Source organism: Balaenoptera ricei, chromosome 16 (genome assembly GCF_028023285.1).
Source record: "Balaenoptera ricei isolate mBalRic1 chromosome 16, mBalRic1.hap2, whole genome shotgun sequence".
NCBI lineage: Eukaryota > Metazoa > Chordata > Mammalia > Artiodactyla > Balaenopteridae > Balaenoptera > Balaenoptera ricei.
This window is the reverse complement of record NC_082654.1, coordinates 61,344,099-61,358,662: the sequence shown is the minus strand read 5'-3', so window position 1 is coordinate 61,358,662 and position 14,564 is coordinate 61,344,099. Positions and strand designations below refer to the sequence as shown.

Here is a 14,564-nt window from a genome sequence, read left to right as displayed (position 1 = left end):
AATAGGCACCCAGAGTGCTCAGTTACTAATGCTCATGTAAAACAAGTATAAGCAAAGTAAAAAAAAAAAAAAAAAAAAAGAGCAAAATTTATGAAGACAAGAATTTAATTCATCAAATTACCATGAACTACCCATGAGATAATTTTCTCTGAATATCCCAATTCTACTAACAGGATTTTCTGATTTGCATGAGGTCAAATCAGACTACATCTTCCAAATAAAACCCAACACAGAGATAGGAGCAGCGGCCCATGCATGGAATTTATTGTGTGCTACTGTTTATAAAATACTCAAATAGTCCTGCACATGCATAATATTTCCAACTTAGAAAGGAGACCATACAGGGTGCACTTTCTGGCAAACAAACAATAGATGGTTCCGCTGCCTGGAGCTCTGAGTTGTATTCCAGGGCATGAGGGAAGCAGGCCACCAAAGTAAAGGGAAATACCAAACTACTGTGGCAATCAATACAGGTCAGTAATTGTGAAAAATTAGCACATGGTTCCATTTAGTCTAACCAAGCAGTTCTGTAACTATCAAAAGAAAATGTTCAACATGCAGTCTTGACTTTTATGCTTCCACTAACATCTGAATGACTGAACAGAACCGTTGCTTCTATGCTGCACTGCTTAATCAAAAACACTTCCAGAACATTTAAAAATTTCCTTTGCATCAAAACATAAAATGATAGAAAGCCAGCAGTAAATCACCCTGGTGGCTACTTAAGCAACTTGAGTACTCACAATAAACTAAAATTTCTCATAACATCTAGGTAACCTATACATGTCGTACCTGTACATCATAGGTCTATATATTAAATATTTGCAAAATGAAAACATGCATACACAAAATACGTCAAGTTTTACAGACATGATTTGAATTAAAATTTACTTTGACAATGTACAAACTTCTTTTAAAGTACCTTAAATGAGTAATTCTGTAATTCTTCATAATTCTGAAATTTAGAGATTTTCTTCTTAAATCTCTGGGGTGTAAATCTCAAAAGATCTGGGCAAGAAAGATTCTAAATTAGTTTTTGGATTTGTGTACAAGTAAGAGAGTCAGCCTAGAAATAGGTTATGCATTCATAATTGAAAAATACCAAGACTATATTACAGAATTAGCCACATTTAGGAACTATAGACCTGAGGTCAGCATTTTGTATAAATGCCAACTGGGTTTCTCAGCATTTTGCCCATAATTCAAAACACAGCTTAGTAACCTCGGAAATGTATTTTAAGACCATGCTAATTCATCCTTTAAAGACATTTCATGGGGGAAAAAAAAAGTCCACATTATCTCTTAGGATTGTATTTGAAGTTATGGTTGAAAAACAAAATCTAATTCTACTGAGGGGAAAAAGAAATCTCATTTGTAAACTTAAATGTGTGAACCACAAGCATAAATGGAGGTGTAGTTGCCCTCCACTGGAAATTGCCCCAAGCCCCTTGCTCACTGCTCTCCACCTTGGCAGCGATGACCCAATCTTATCAGGTAGCACAACATGTCCCAGGGCCCTCAAGCCTCCATCCAGGAAGGGGGCTGGGGTCTCAAAAGCACAATGGTTTCTCCAGAGGGACTGTGACATTTACAGTCAGCTTGACCGACCCCTCCAGCTCCTCGGGTGATCTGTCCATTTGGGGCCCGAGATGTGAGAGTCCCTGGGAAGCCGTGGGTCACTGGGCACCATGGTTGCCAGTTCCGTGGTTCTCAGTGGCATGTGCGGTGTTCAGAGAATTGAAACCATCTTGCTGTACAGCATCTTTCCGGGGTGGCATTCTCTCATTGATCCTATCCAAACCCTTTGCCTCTTCAAAACTGCAGATTCTATGTGGTGGAGAGAATCCTCGTATTGCTTAACAAAATGCAAATTTGATAAGTCAGTAATTGAAAAACATTTCTGAGATTTCAAAAACATAATTAATGATTTTTAAGAAGAAAGAAATTAGTTGTACATAGCAACATTTAAATCTTACTTTAACTGAAGTCTATCCCCATTCTAGATTTCCCCTTAAAATGTGAAATGTTTAAACCTAAATATAAACATGACAGCTTCATAGACGACAAGTGTTACATAGTCTTAAAAAAAAACACACACAAAAATAATCCTCCCCTGCCCCAAGACCTCCAGGCAATGGTCTCAGGGTCTCAACCTAACTTCTACTACATCAATTATCTCCTACCTCAGGCCCTAAGATCACCAGTGACTATCACAGTAAGGCAGCAACAAGAGTAGGGGCAAGTGAGGAGGCTAAACAAGGTTAATCCTCAACATACAAATCTGTACCAAGAGCGTGGGAGAAGAAAAGAAAGTTAAAATTTAGCAGATCAGAACTACCTTGGAGGTCAAGGTATTATCACCCCATTACCACCAATATGAAATGAAAAAGGTAGGACATGCCTCCAGGAGTTAGATCTGTGTTTGGCAGATTGTAAAACGTATTTATAGTTCCATATTTTAGGAGATGTTTTCCTTAATTCACTGGCCATTCACTGCCTGTTTTTTGGAAACCCAAATCAAAATAAACGGCAATCCTCCTCCAATTGTTATGGTTTCTCATTCACTTCATCTGGAGTGATGTATCCTCTATTATTAAAATGTACATAGAAAAAATTTCCATACTATTGGTTATAATCTGGTTGCTTTAATATGCAATCCCTGGGACTCAGAGTCTGTGCATGTGAACCAAGTAAGTGGTTGGGGCAGCAAAGCTTTCAGCAACGTGGAATACCAAGCCAATACATGATATACGCGGATGTAATATTATCAGCAAACACTAGCCCAGACTGCAGCACAAAATCATAGTGACAGCCTTGCACTCTCAGGTGAATTACTGAAAATGAGTATGTCATTTTTATATCATGAGTATACCAAACCTATATCTAGAGAGGATTTCACTTAAGAATTAAAAAATCTGAGTAGCACAGAATCATGCAAAATATGGAACAGATCTTTATTTGCAACTGTAAATGCTATAATATTATACCATAACATGCTGTACTCTAAAGAATTCTGGAACATTAAATGCTGGTCACATTACTATACTAGAAAAGGGAAAAAACCAAATTGTCACTATGGAACTCAGTCCTTGTGATTTAAAAAGAAGAAGAAGAAAAAGATATGACTGTTAAACTTGATGAGTCAGTGAGTCTGATTCATCTTGGACTGTGCAAGCTAGAAGTAAGACACACCCCCAGGACATTCTCTGATGCCCACCCACACACCACAGATCTCTGCCCAGTGCAAGGACTCTGATCGTACCTTTTTCAGCCTCAATAGCCTCAACTGTGGCTGTACAGAAGTGAGCAGAGGCATGCAAAATGAATGAGAGAGATGAGAAGGGTCATATCGTACAGCAGAAAAGGCAATGATCACTTAAAATATATAACAGTACCCCATACTACATTATCATTTACAATTTAACATATATAGTACCCGTATTAGAGAGCCCCATCCAATCCCCCAATTCCTGACACAGCACAGTTTACACACAGCACTAAGACACCATCGCTCAGAGCACAGAACACATAGACCTATTGTAAACAGACACCTCAGCATCCATGCAAATGCACACTAGTATTAATTACCCATCTTGAATTCAGTATTTTGATGACCTTAGAATTTTCCAACATGTTTATTATGTCACATCCATCACAATCACAAGGAAATTCTCTATAGAGTGAAATTATGATGGTAGAATTGTAGCAGAGCAAACAGAAGGAGATTCTTTTCTTTCATGTCTAACTGAAATAATACTTATCACCAGTTGGTTCCCTAAGATATAAACTAGAAGGGGTCAGCAATGCTTTTCCTGTCACTTCTAATTCATAGGGCAAAGCATAAGCTGCAAAAGTTGGTATGGCTACAATGAAATTTATAGTCAGTAAACTTAGTGAATTACTCTAATTAGAACAGTTCCATAGTCCTTGTCCTCTGTGGGTAATCTAAAAGGACTCCTCTTGTCTACTAGGAACTTCCTTTCTATTATAATTGGTGTTCCAAATATCTAAAGATATCTAAAGATATCAACATATAACATATATAAAAATCCATTTATGTTCAGTGTATCACGAACTCAAATCTACCTCAGGTACTAACACCCTCAAGTGAAGATAAAAAGGCTACTGAGCATGTTTTCAAGCCCATCTACCAACTAGAGAGGAATCAAGAGATAGAACTGAGGTCTTACAGGCAATAAATCCTATTCATTTCATGATATGGACATACATATAGGTCATATAAATGAGAAATACATTCTTGGTATAGCTTGTCTCTGGCCCATTTAGAGAATTTCAACATATTTAGTCATACACTTTTTTGTAGTCAAAGATTCTTTTGGTTCATTTCTGGGTTCAAACTGTATAAAGCATTCACACTGAGGACCAGGACCAAAGATTGCAGAGAACATTATTGCCTGATAATACTGCCAAGTCTCAATTCTTCACTTTACCCAAAGTGCACAAACTCATAATATTAATAATGATAATGTTCCATCCCTCCTACTTTGCTTCTTCAATGATAAGGCCAATTAGAATAATTATTCCTAAAATGAACTTCTAGCAGTACACATGATTTAGAAATAATAAAATTTATCCAAAGCAGTTATTAATGTGAAAGGACACTGATGAATCTAAGGAATTAAAGAAGGCTAAATTAGATGTTTGTAATCTTAATCAGATAGTAAAGTGGGGACCGCCAAAAAAGGAGTATAAACACTGAATAAAGGAAGAATTAATTTTTCTCAACTGTTAAATCATATTACAAATTAAAGCAGATATACTTATTGTATACCCACTGTACAAATCACCATTTAAAAAATCTAGCCCTGTACACTTGGAAAATACTCTTGGAATTTGTCCAGACAGAAAACTGGGATAAATGACCCACCTCTACTGGATCAGCCCTGGAATTCCTATTCTTCAAAAGATGGACTATTTTCTTTATAATTTAGAAATTAAATAGGGAAAAATAAAATGCCTACCAGAATCTACGTTTTAAAGAGCTTGTGGTAACAGAAGTGATTTTATATGAGATATTTCATAATTTGTATAATATATAGGAATAAATTAAAAATGAAAAACTGATTATCACTGTAAGAATTAGTATCTATTTGAGTATGTCAATAGTTTAAAAGTCTATTAAAATTTTTTTCAAATTATGAAAATGACAATACACTTTTGGGGGCTTTTAATTTTATATGCATTTTCTAGGTCAATTTATATTCTCTGCTCTTTCCCAAAGCCTCTAAATGCTCCTAAATCCTTTTCAGGACACAAAATGTACATCACACTCAAAACTGCATACCATGTTAAGCTTGAATGCTTAGAATTCAAAGAAGATCATTTGAAGCTTACATATTAAGCTGGAAAGAAAGAGATCTGATAATTGCAAAATTCTATCTGAAAAGCACTATTTTTCCTCAATTTTTTTCAGTTTTATGGGGCATCTTGACATGGCCTTACTAAGGTTGAGTGTAATGCTGTTTCAAACTGTGTTCCTCAATACTACACAGGATAAGTGATCAAGAGGAATTGACCTTACTATAATATAGATGGCCACATATTTTCTCATATAGGTCCTCGTGAAGGTAGCATTATAACGGCTAGCTCCCAATCAAACTTCCAAGAAGAAAATGCACATAAAATATAATTATCAAATCCTACTCCAACAGAGTTATGCAGTTTGTAAAAACACTTGAGAAATATCATAAATTAACTGTAAAGTTATTGATGAGACAATTTCTATTTTCTGACAATAGGATGGAGGTCTTAGAATTTTAAAACTTTCTTTTTGCAATATTTAGCTCTCAGGTATTCACGTCAGGGGTCATGTCTACTAAAATTTTAAATGTTACATAAATTTTTAAAAATTACATGGGTGGTCATACTTCTGTATGAGTTTTATTTGTTTCAAAATGGGTTTGTCTTATGCTAGAGAAATCACTTCAACCAAATGTAAACCACACGATCAAGATCCATTGCTGGCAGAGCTAGGGAGCTATCTAGTTTCCTAAATTGGACCCCTTAAGCTCAGCACCATCCAGTAACTCACTCTACGCCGGGAATAGACAGTCCCTTCAGTAAAGCTGTCTTTCAATCCTTCCCTGCAGTTGGGGGTGATTTCAAAGTTGGAAGACTGAGCTTCAGGCTGCATGCAAATTAAGAATAAATAGATGTGCTGAGTTCTCAACAAAGCATGTAATTAGCAGGTGCTAATTGCGAAATCTGAAAGAAAGGTTTGCTGTGGATACAACATAAAAGTAATAATATATCCAAGGATAACTGAGAGATGACCATAGTTTAGATTTATTTAAGTATGAGACCCTTTCGGTTTTCTTTTCCTTTTCTGAACAAACAGGAGGAAGGATATGGCATTTTTCAAGTTATTAAAATTCATCCTTTTCTATTAACATTCTTGCTAGTTTTATTGAATGTTTAAGGTCTTCTTAATTTGTTTTAATGAAATTCTTTTTAGCTCATTTTCCTAATGTTTACAAGATAATAAGAAAAATGAAGGGCAAGAAATATAAAGAGAATCAAAGCAGATTTTTTTAAATCCAAAAAAGAAACCTCATTCAAAATGAAAATTTGAAGCTATAATTTCAAAACATACTTATATATCTCACATATACCAGTAGTGGTAGCAGACAACACAATAACATATAAATAGAACATGTATAGGCTACAAGTAGAAATTATTTGTCTACAGAAAAATTCTTTTTATTTATTTAAGCATTTATTATGAGACCGAGTGAAATGAAATTGTGAAAAGTCAATCTAATTTAAATTTATTCAAAATTTAAAATTAAAATTTCCTATTTTTTTGCCTTAAAAATTTGACTAATTACAACACCAAACATGACTAAGAAAACATCAGATCTGTTGCTTCCTGTTTTAATACAACAATGACCCTTGGAGGGCTGTCAGAAGTGACTACAATAAAACATAAATTAAGGCTTTACATATCACATTTTCTGCTTTCCAACCACAAGGGAAAGAAATCTAGACTTTCAGTTATTGGGTATAGTCTATAACATTCACATCACTTTCTTCTATTTAATCTGTAATGGGCTTTCAAAAAGTTAACCCAGTATTTACACAAATATTTACTCCAAAAAAACTTAAGTTTTTTTTTTAAATATAAAATATTCAATGAGCCAGATTACAGGAATGCTTTACGTATAATTCTTTTTATTTTCATGCAAAATAAAGGCACACTTAATAACACCCTTTCAATTTTGACTTACAGGATTTAAATTCCACCCCTTATAACAATGACTTAATATCTAACGTTACATTCATGTTCAGAATGCACAAAGTACAGCAACAAATGCAGCAAACCTCAAAACAAGGTGCTACAAAGTTGCTTCTACATCAAGACAGACAAGTGTCTGATAGAGTAATTTAACTTAACATACTTTTACAGACATACAGCTAACCTACAGAAAGACAGACAGATTTAGGAAAGCAGCTACATCTGCAGAGGAAGGAAACAGCGTGTTACAGACAGTCAATTATACATAGAACATTTGACAAACACCACAGAAAACAAACTTTGGCATCATTTACCAGGGTACAAAACCTTGCACAAATGTTTTGGCAAGTGAAGTGCATAAGTAATGTTCTGGGGCTCAAGCAGATTGTTAATTCTAAAATTAACATCTGAAAATATAAGCACAGTCTAATACAATTACATAAATTAGAAAGATAAAAAAATAAGAAACTTGGAATTACATTTCCATTTAAGTAATATGGATATCCTTGATTCACATTCTGAAACTGAGGCTTTAAAAAGAAAAGGGTGCATTAGACAAACGAATAAATATTTCAGACATTATGATATGAGTTATTCCCATATCATTTCATGAAAAGCTGAGAGACTGATCATTATTTTCAATTGAAAGGAATACCCATTCTATCATTTTCTGCCCTGGTCAGGTTATTAATCAGACACTACCTATCATATAGTATTCTGCTTGTATCAGCTGCTGAGACAAGAACTAAAAAGCAGAAAGAATTCCCTGCATGCATTATGTGTATTGTTAGCAAAAGAGTGAGGTGTGCCCCAGTCCATCTGAGGCACAGCAAGTTGCATAACATCATTACCACTTTGCAGGGTCTGCCGTCCTCCAGCTAACACTCCACTAGGCAACATCCCTGTGGGAGTCAGGCCCTTGAGTGTCAGCACACTTTCACTCTCCTCCCTATAGCAGAGAGATATAACAAAGATCAGAGACTTCCAACAAGTACTTAGGTTAAAAGAGGAGATGGGGCCCAGATGAGGCCATGTATGTAACTTATGACATTCATTGCTATTACCATATTTTCCTCAATTCCAAGATATACATTTTTCCACGTTCTAAATGTTTCAGATATGAGGGTATGCCATACAACTGAGACATACATTGTTCTTCCTGAAAAGCTTTATTAAATATGTGGTGGGATTCATCACCAATGGGTATCATAAAATTGATAAAATATGGTATTTCATGTCTGATATAAGCAGTTTTGCAAACAAATTTTTAAGGACTAACCCATTCACGTGCAACCTTAAACCTGGTCTTCCTGAATTAACCCCAGGAAGACAATTTATGACTCCAGCAAAAAGGACTTCCTTTATAGATGAGCAAGTTCATCAGGAACACTCTAAAAAGTGCCCCCTCCTCCTTATTATGCTCTAATTTTAAAGTGTAGATCTAATACTTTCATCACAGAAGGACAAGAGATACCAAAGGTGAACAATAATAACCACAAGGGTCAAAAATACTAGTTTCAAAGGGACCTGTGTTCCCCTCTTCAACATGTAAGTATACAACTTCTTTATAGAAAGAATGCTACTATATTGCTTTTAGATATCAAACAGGACACCGCTTACAATAAAGTATAATAAAAGTGATTTCTGTAAAACAAATCATTGGGAAAATATATCATTACCTGAGAACAGAGAAGACCCTTGCCATCTTGCCAATTGCTCGAATTTTGTTTCTTATGATTTCTTTCCGGGCTGCAGCTGAACCTACTTTCAATGGAATAAATAGAAAGAAAGACTCAAGTTTAGGGCATCCATACTTGTACCATTCTATTAGCCTGCTTCACTCTCATCTGAACCAACACCAAGCCCCTCGCCACCAGCTCACATGGAAGAAACTAGATGAACTCATGCCAAAAAGCTTCTCTTTCAATGTTTAGCTCAGCACTGGTCTAATACTGGGATCTGACACAGATACAACTGAAAAGTAATCAGCCAACTTTATCACTCTCACACTACTGACTAACCAGTAAAACAGCAATGGGAAAGAAACTAGAGTCCAACCTGTATCACAAACCAGAGGACAAAAAAATGGTAACAATTCTACAGTCTTTGTTTAATTCTCATGAGAGCCTATGGCATGCAGACTAACAGACTAGAACTGGTCATAACCTTTAGACTTCTGTTTGATTATCATAAAAGCCTTTGACATGCAGGCTGGAAATATCCCATCATACTATGACAAAAGAAGCTTCCTTGCTAAAAGTTGGTCTGAAAACAGTGATATGAAGCAACTACTGGGCAGGTGACCCAGAACGAGGGACCATAGCAGCATTTCAACAATGTACATCTCAACCTCATGGACTAGGTGTCCTCTAAGGTCATGCAAATATATACAAGCTTTTACATCCCTAGGTGAGTATGACACAAGGAGAGTGAGCAATGAGAAAAGACTCCCCAAAAAACATGGCTAAAGAATCACTAATGCTTCATCTCCAAAGGGTTATCTGCGCTGCCTATCACTGATACAGAAGAGAATATATCAAAATAACTGAATCTTTGCCTGAATAAAGACTCAAAGGTTGTTATCTTCCTTCCCTTGGCCTCCAGAAAGAACAACAACAATCTCAGTCCTGTTATCTCATATACAGCAACTAGAATCACTCTGGACCCAAGAGTGTGGTTCCTTAGAACTGTGCTTCAACATGATGAAAACAAACATATGGAAGCACCGTGGTTGAGGAGAAGGTTAAGGAAAGGCTAAAGACACTAGACCAAAAGGGGCCTTAGGTACACAGAGGTCTGAACAACCAAAAGTCTTTTGGGCTAGAGCATCTTATTTAAAATTCAAGCAGTCCACAAATACATATAATTAAAAACTAAGATGATGACTGGACCTTACTGCAAAGAAACAGAAAAAGAAATCCAATTTCAAAGATGAAAACAAGACATATTTTAGAGAAAACAGGCTCCACAACCATGTTTTATGATGCTCTAAGTGTAATATTATGAGTGCTGAAGCATAGCTTTTACAAATCCAAAACTGTGTAGGTCCATGGTACTACACAGGTATTTTTAAGATGCCAAAAAAATTACTTAAAGTCTCAAAATCATAGAACATTGGAATTTGAAGACATTAGAGATACTGCAAAGTTCTATTTCCTCATTTTATAGACAAAGAAACTAACTTTACTAAGTGTCTTGTCCAAGGACATAGGGTAAGTCTGATTCTCTTCAAATAAATTAATATATTTTGTTTTAAAATTGACAGAATTTTTGAAATAGCCAGACTGGGGGAGAGGAGTACGGAGATGGGGGAGGATGGCTGTAATGAGATACATTCACATTTTCAGCCTTAATTTATATATCTATAAAACTGAATGATATGTAAACTATACTGATTTCAAATTAAAAATTCACTGGAATATAAAAACACTTTACAAATCAGGATTTTAAATCAGTCTACAAACACATCATGCATAATATTAAAGTAAATGTCCACAGTAAAATTACTTTGGGGAATCAGACAGACAATCAAACACCCCTAGTCATGCAGGGAAAAGTACAAAACATTACAAATAAGCAAAAGAATGAAATTTTAAAACAAGAGGAATGAAAAAGAGGGAAAAATATTTCCATGCACAGAAAGACAGATATCTTGGAATATGACTTCTAAAAACATCAAATTCTAACTTAGATAAAACTTAAACTAAATTTGCACAAGGCCCAAGAGGACTCTGCATAAATATACTTAATGAATACACAAACTTACATGGACATGAGAATAACTTATGAAGTCATATTTCAAAACAATGTTACTCTGTCTGGTCTGTACCTTTTTTATTGCCATATATGAGCCGTTCTTCAGATGGAGAGTCCAGAAAAAAGGAAGTGAATGATGGAGAAAAGGTGGTTGAGACAAATAAAAAGATAGAGATTTAACTTGGCAGTGGTACTGAAGAATGAATGTAGAAAGAAAGGGAGAAAAATGAAGGTCCTCATATTTGAAATTTGAAAAATGTAGTACTGTAAGATCTGGCAAATAAAGGAGGGATGCCACTGGGTAGAGCTCTAAAGGAAAGATTTCTTAAAAGATATGTGTTCAGAAGAAATTATGGACAGAATGACTATAATATTTGATGAAAGTAGACAAATTAGGGACAGAAAAAAACACGTGAAAACACATAAGACTGATAAAAGACTGTGCTAACAACAATCGCACATTTATATTAATACCCTTAAGGAAATGTGTCACCCATGGAAGTATGTTAAGTGAAAGGTAATGACACAAATGAGATACAAACTCATGTGGTTCTTCAAGGACACCAACATCTGCAAAATCTGTAGCATACACAGAGAAATGTAGGTAACTTTATAAACTACCTCAGTGGAAAACCTTACCCACTCCCAATAAAGGAAAGGCTAAGCCTTCCACACTCCATAATAACAAGAGCACACAATTTCTTGAATCAGAATTGTGTAACTTTTGCACATACTCAGGATCAACAGTATGTGTGCTGTCTGTTCCCAATCCAATCTGGGAGTTTGAGGGACATCTTTTTGCACAAATAGCAACAGATTGTTTCAAAGCAAGTAATAGCTCTTAGAGTAGGCAGCAGAGATGTCTCATTTGAGCTTTCCATTCTAATGCTGAGATACATGATTCCATTATAGGAAATGCAAAGTTTTAGTTTAGTAAAACTATAACACATATGGATTATGTATTTCCTTTACCAAACTCAAGACAAAAGATAAATAACTGAAAGAAACAGTATGCATTCTAAATATCATAGAAATCAGTGTTCAAAAATTCCCTTTAATGATTACATAACACCTCTAAAAGGAACACTACGTGCATTTACACATGCAATATGTTTATGCAAATTTTTGCCTTTAAAAATAAACCCACATGTACATTAAACAATACAGAATACCAAAGGCCATCACTTAAGAAGAAAGAGAATCTTATTCCTTTAGCCAATTTCAGCCTTGAATATGCAAAATCTACTCTTTCCTTCCTCCCAGTGGGAAATGTCCAATCATGTTCTTTCCCTTCCCCCACAGAAAGTTAAACCCTTATTGTGTCTCCACAGCAATCCCCAACCCAACAAGTTTTCTTTCTAAGTCAGATTTCTTCCCAGGCCCAGTCCATAGCATGGTCCCACTGCTGAGTAGGAAAAGGGGAAGGAGAGGAGAGAAGGTATGCTATCATGCTCAAAGGAAAGAAGAAAAGATAGGGTTAAGGGGAAGAAATAAGGGAATATGTATAAGAAAGTGAAACAAATGTAGTTCCAGTAGCTCTTTTCCCTATCCCATCCTAGTATCTATCCTAAACTCCTCCCCTTTCCTCCATTCCTCAAGGTTCTTTCTCCCCCAAACCACTCTCATTCCTTGATGCAAACTCCCAGACCCATACTCTTAAAATTTTCTTGGCATCTCTGCTCTTAATACTTGGTAGTGTAAGGGTGAAGAAATGTGGAGTAATTGCACCTGCCATGCTGGCAGTGAAGGGAGATCTATTTCTAGTATTCAGAGCTGGAGCTCAGTGTATTTTCCCATAGAAACATTGTCATAAATGGTGCTTACGAATTTTTTAAATTACTTAAGAGTGGTAAAGACTTTTCATCCTCTCTATTCCCTCAATCTATGGAAGAGAAGATTTTGAGAAGTTAGGTGACTTTCCCAAGATTACACAGCTAGTATAATGGTAGCACCAAGACACCTGAACCACTGACCCTTGTCACTAAACTACAGTGCCTCTTTAATGATCAAATTTGATTCATCTCTGGAGTGTAAGAATGATGTAACAAGTTGATAAATAAGCATAATTTATCATTAATAGGAAAAATGTTGATAAGATACATAAAATCTCATTAGAAGGACTATAATAAAATTTTATATTTACTCCTGGTTGAATTCCCAAAAATGATTCAGTGTCTATCTTCTTATAAATCATCAGTATCTAAACCAAGTACTATATTAGACTTAACATGGAAACCTTTTCCCTTTTTACTATAGAAAGAGGACTAAAGCATCACCTATCACTACTCCTATTTAACACTATTAACAATATTGATACAAACTTTTTGAAGAAAAAGAAATAAAAGGTAAAAATGTAGAAAATAAACAATATCAGCCTTATGCAAATGACATATTTTTTAAAGTTAAGGAAAACAAAAATTACCGTAGGAAGTAATTCTGCTGATCCAACTTGTTGAACATAAGATAAACCCACAAATATATAATTCCTTTATACAGTCAGAAAATATAAGAGAGATACCAGTTGCAATAGTAATAAGAACATAAAATACTGAAATATTAATTTAACTTGGTAATAACAGATTTTTCCCAAAGAAAAACTATATGATTTTAAATAAAATAATTATATATTAAATATATTAAAAGGAGTAATTATAGTAAATGAACTAATTATACAGAGCAAGAGATTTTGATCTTAGTTTAGAAAATTAAATATTTTTTAAAAACTTCCTAGATTCAGATACAGATTTAATGTAACACCAATTAAAACTCCTACTAGATAGTTCACAGAATTTGACAAATTAACAGAAAACTCTATTGAAAAAATTAGTGGAACATGTACAAAAATTATTTCATTATATTATTGATCATTACATCAATACCTATAACATTATGAAGTAGGAACTATTATCTTCATTTTGAAGATAAAAAAACTGAGGCTCAGAAAGGTTAAGTAACTTGCCCAAGGTCACATAGCCATTATGAGGAACTAGAATCTGAACCCAGAACTAGTCTTACAACAGTGATTGCAGAACAGGGGAAATAAATATTTAATTAAAATTATTTAAAAATTTTATGGAAAAGACAGATATGATGAAATATGTTAGAACTAAAAGCTTCTACAAAATATCAGAGAGGATTAAAATAAGGAAAAATTAATATTATTCATTAAATCTTATTATCCAAACAAAAAAAGAACTGATATAAGTTAATTTATTTCAATGAACAAAACTATAAACCAGAGTAAAAGCACATCCCTGCCTGCCACCAACAGATGGCACTAGCAGACACTTGTATATAGTCACTTTGTGCTTTCAACAAATGGACTTAAAACTGTGGTTAAGAATCAAACCTGTTTGTAAGTAGAGAAATTTCTAAACAGTGTTTACTCAGATTTTACTTGTTAAATGGTCACTTGATAGGGACAGTTTACATAGTTGGGAAAGCAGATAGTAATTTCTCCCTTAGCATCATCAGAATTCAAAGAAATGTAAATTAAACCGACTGTAATTTATAGCCACCAAGCAAAATAAGTAAAAACAACCAAAACCCAATT

At 34.7% G+C, this 14,564-nt stretch overlaps 1 protein-coding gene across 10 annotated transcripts in view; it reads right to left on the bottom strand.

Moving 5' to 3' along the window:
- Nucleotides 1–236: 236 nt before the first annotated feature.
- The window catches only part of PPP3CB (protein phosphatase 3 catalytic subunit beta), a 47,442-nt gene continuing 33,114 nt past the window's right edge, over nucleotides 237–14,564 (bottom strand). For 2 of the 10 annotated variants that reach the window (XM_059899337.1, XM_059899339.1), the window contains exons 11-15: nucleotides 11,085–11,111; nucleotides 8,935–9,019; nucleotides 8,107–8,204; nucleotides 3,263–3,292; nucleotides 237–1,855 (exon numbers count right to left, since the gene is read on the bottom strand). In XM_059899337.1, coding sequence (XP_059755320.1) covers nucleotides 1,677–1,855; nucleotides 3,263–3,292; nucleotides 8,107–8,204; nucleotides 8,935–9,019; nucleotides 11,085–11,111 — 419 coding nt within the window. In that variant the 3' untranslated portion in view covers nucleotides 237–1,676. Of the gene's footprint in view, nucleotides 1,856–3,262; nucleotides 3,293–7,173; nucleotides 8,205–8,934; nucleotides 9,020–11,084; nucleotides 11,112–14,564 lie in introns of those variants that run through there. The other 8 variants (XM_059899338.1, XM_059899342.1, XM_059899340.1 and 5 more) reach the window with 8 other exon arrangements.